This window comes from Camelina sativa, unplaced genomic scaffold (assembly GCF_000633955.1).
Source record: "Camelina sativa cultivar DH55 unplaced genomic scaffold, Cs unpScaffold01199, whole genome shotgun sequence".
In the NCBI taxonomy this organism is placed as follows: domain Eukaryota; kingdom Viridiplantae; phylum Streptophyta; class Magnoliopsida; order Brassicales; family Brassicaceae; genus Camelina; species Camelina sativa.
The window spans coordinates 5,301-6,916 of NW_010922321.1; the positions used below are offsets into that span (position 1 = coordinate 5,301).

The 1,616-nt window shown below is 37.8% G+C and overlaps 1 protein-coding gene across 1 annotated transcript; it reads left to right on the top strand.

Annotated features, from left to right (window-relative positions):
- Positions 1 to 27: 27 nt before the first annotated feature.
- Positions 28 to 1,486, top strand: LOC104774044 (DExH-box ATP-dependent RNA helicase DExH14-like; the record flags this gene model as incomplete). Its single annotated transcript, XM_010498709.1, has 7 exons — positions 28 to 117; positions 231 to 386; positions 474 to 617; positions 818 to 885; positions 972 to 1,137; positions 1,215 to 1,277; positions 1,391 to 1,486. Coding segments are annotated over exons 1-7 (783 nt in total), but the record flags the coding sequence as incomplete, so codon positions are not given.
- Between the last annotated feature and the right edge of the window lie 130 nt (positions 1,487 to 1,616).

The following is a 1,616-nucleotide window of genomic DNA, read 5'->3' on the forward strand; positions in this document are numbered from 1 at the left end:
GGTTACATTTTTACATTATGATTGATGATGGATTCCATGCTTCCTTTACAGGTTTTGGTCTCAACAAGTACCTTGGCATGGGGAGTGAACCTACCAGCTCACTTAGTTATTATAAAGGTAAAATAAGGTCCTCTGCTATTATAATGTTTGGGATCACCTTCTTAGATTTTCTCCGCTAATGCATTATCTATTCTCTTTAATACTGTGTTTTTGGCAATGTTTCTTATCAGGGAACGGAATATTTTGACGGGAAAACCAAAAGATATGTTGACTTCCCTCTTACTGAGATCTTGCAAATGATGGGACGTGCAGGGCGTCCGCAATTCGACCAACATGGGAAAGCGGTCATTCTTGTACATGAACCTAAAAAGAGTTTTTACAAAAAGGTCGAGCTCAATTGGAATTATTTGCCAATTTTTAGTATCCTTTGCAACAATTTACCTTAAAGATATCATATTTTACTCTGCATGCAGTTCTTGTACGAACCATTCCCCGTAGAAAGTAGCTTGAAAGAGAAGCTGCACGATCACTTCAACGCAGAAATAGTATCTGGAACAATAGGCAACAAAGAAGATGCAGTGCATTATCTTACATGGACGTATTTGTTCCGTAGACTGGTAAATATGCTTCAGTTCTATCAAAAAGCGAGATTTAACTTGAAAAATTGATCCTGGTTCCGTGAGATATTGTGCTAAATCCATAATCAGTTCAAAACACGGACTTGGAAACTCTCCACAGAGTTTGGCACCTGCAGCCAGATTCTCTTTTTACTTTCAGATTTTTCTGTTAATGACGCAATGTGGTATTGATGTAACAGATGGCTAATCCTGCTTACTATGGGCTAGAAGGTACTCAAGACGAAACAGTCTGTTCCTACTTATCAAGGTAAATATCAAAGTTATTACATTAAGAAGATTTCTCTTCCTAGAACCATTGTAACGTTGGTATATGTGGGCTACTTTTTTGTGTAGATTGGTGCAGAACACATTTGATGATCTTGAAGACAGTGGATGCCTCAAAGTAAATGAAAATAGTGTGGAGCCTATGATGCTGGGTACAATAGCGTCACAGTATTACCTTTGCTACATGACCGTGTCTATGTTTGGCTCTAATATAGGTTCTGACACATCGCTTGAGGTAAGAATTTGATCCAACATATGAGATCTTGATTATTCTTTTTTGTTTTTCTTTGACTTCTAACCACTGCCCTTTAGGCATTTTTGCATATCTTGGCTGGTGCTTCTGAGTATGATGAACTTCCTGTGCGGCACAATGAGGTCTGTTTCACGGTCTACACTGTTTTACTTGACGAATATATGGTTTATCTTTAAAAGTATTTTCAGTGATATGCTGTCTAAAATTTCCGTCTTTATCCCCTTTGGTTCCTTAGGAAAATTACAACAAAACACTGTCAGATAAAGTTCGGTATCCCGTGGATAATAACCATCTAGATGATCCTCATGTCAAAGCGAATCTGCTCTTCCAGGTGTGTACTTTTTCACACTATTTTGCACTGATGGATGAAACAAAATCCAAACTGACTGAGTCTATGATTGAATCACATAATTCATGATTGTTACTGTCTTTTTAATGCATGTCATCCAATGAGCAGGCAC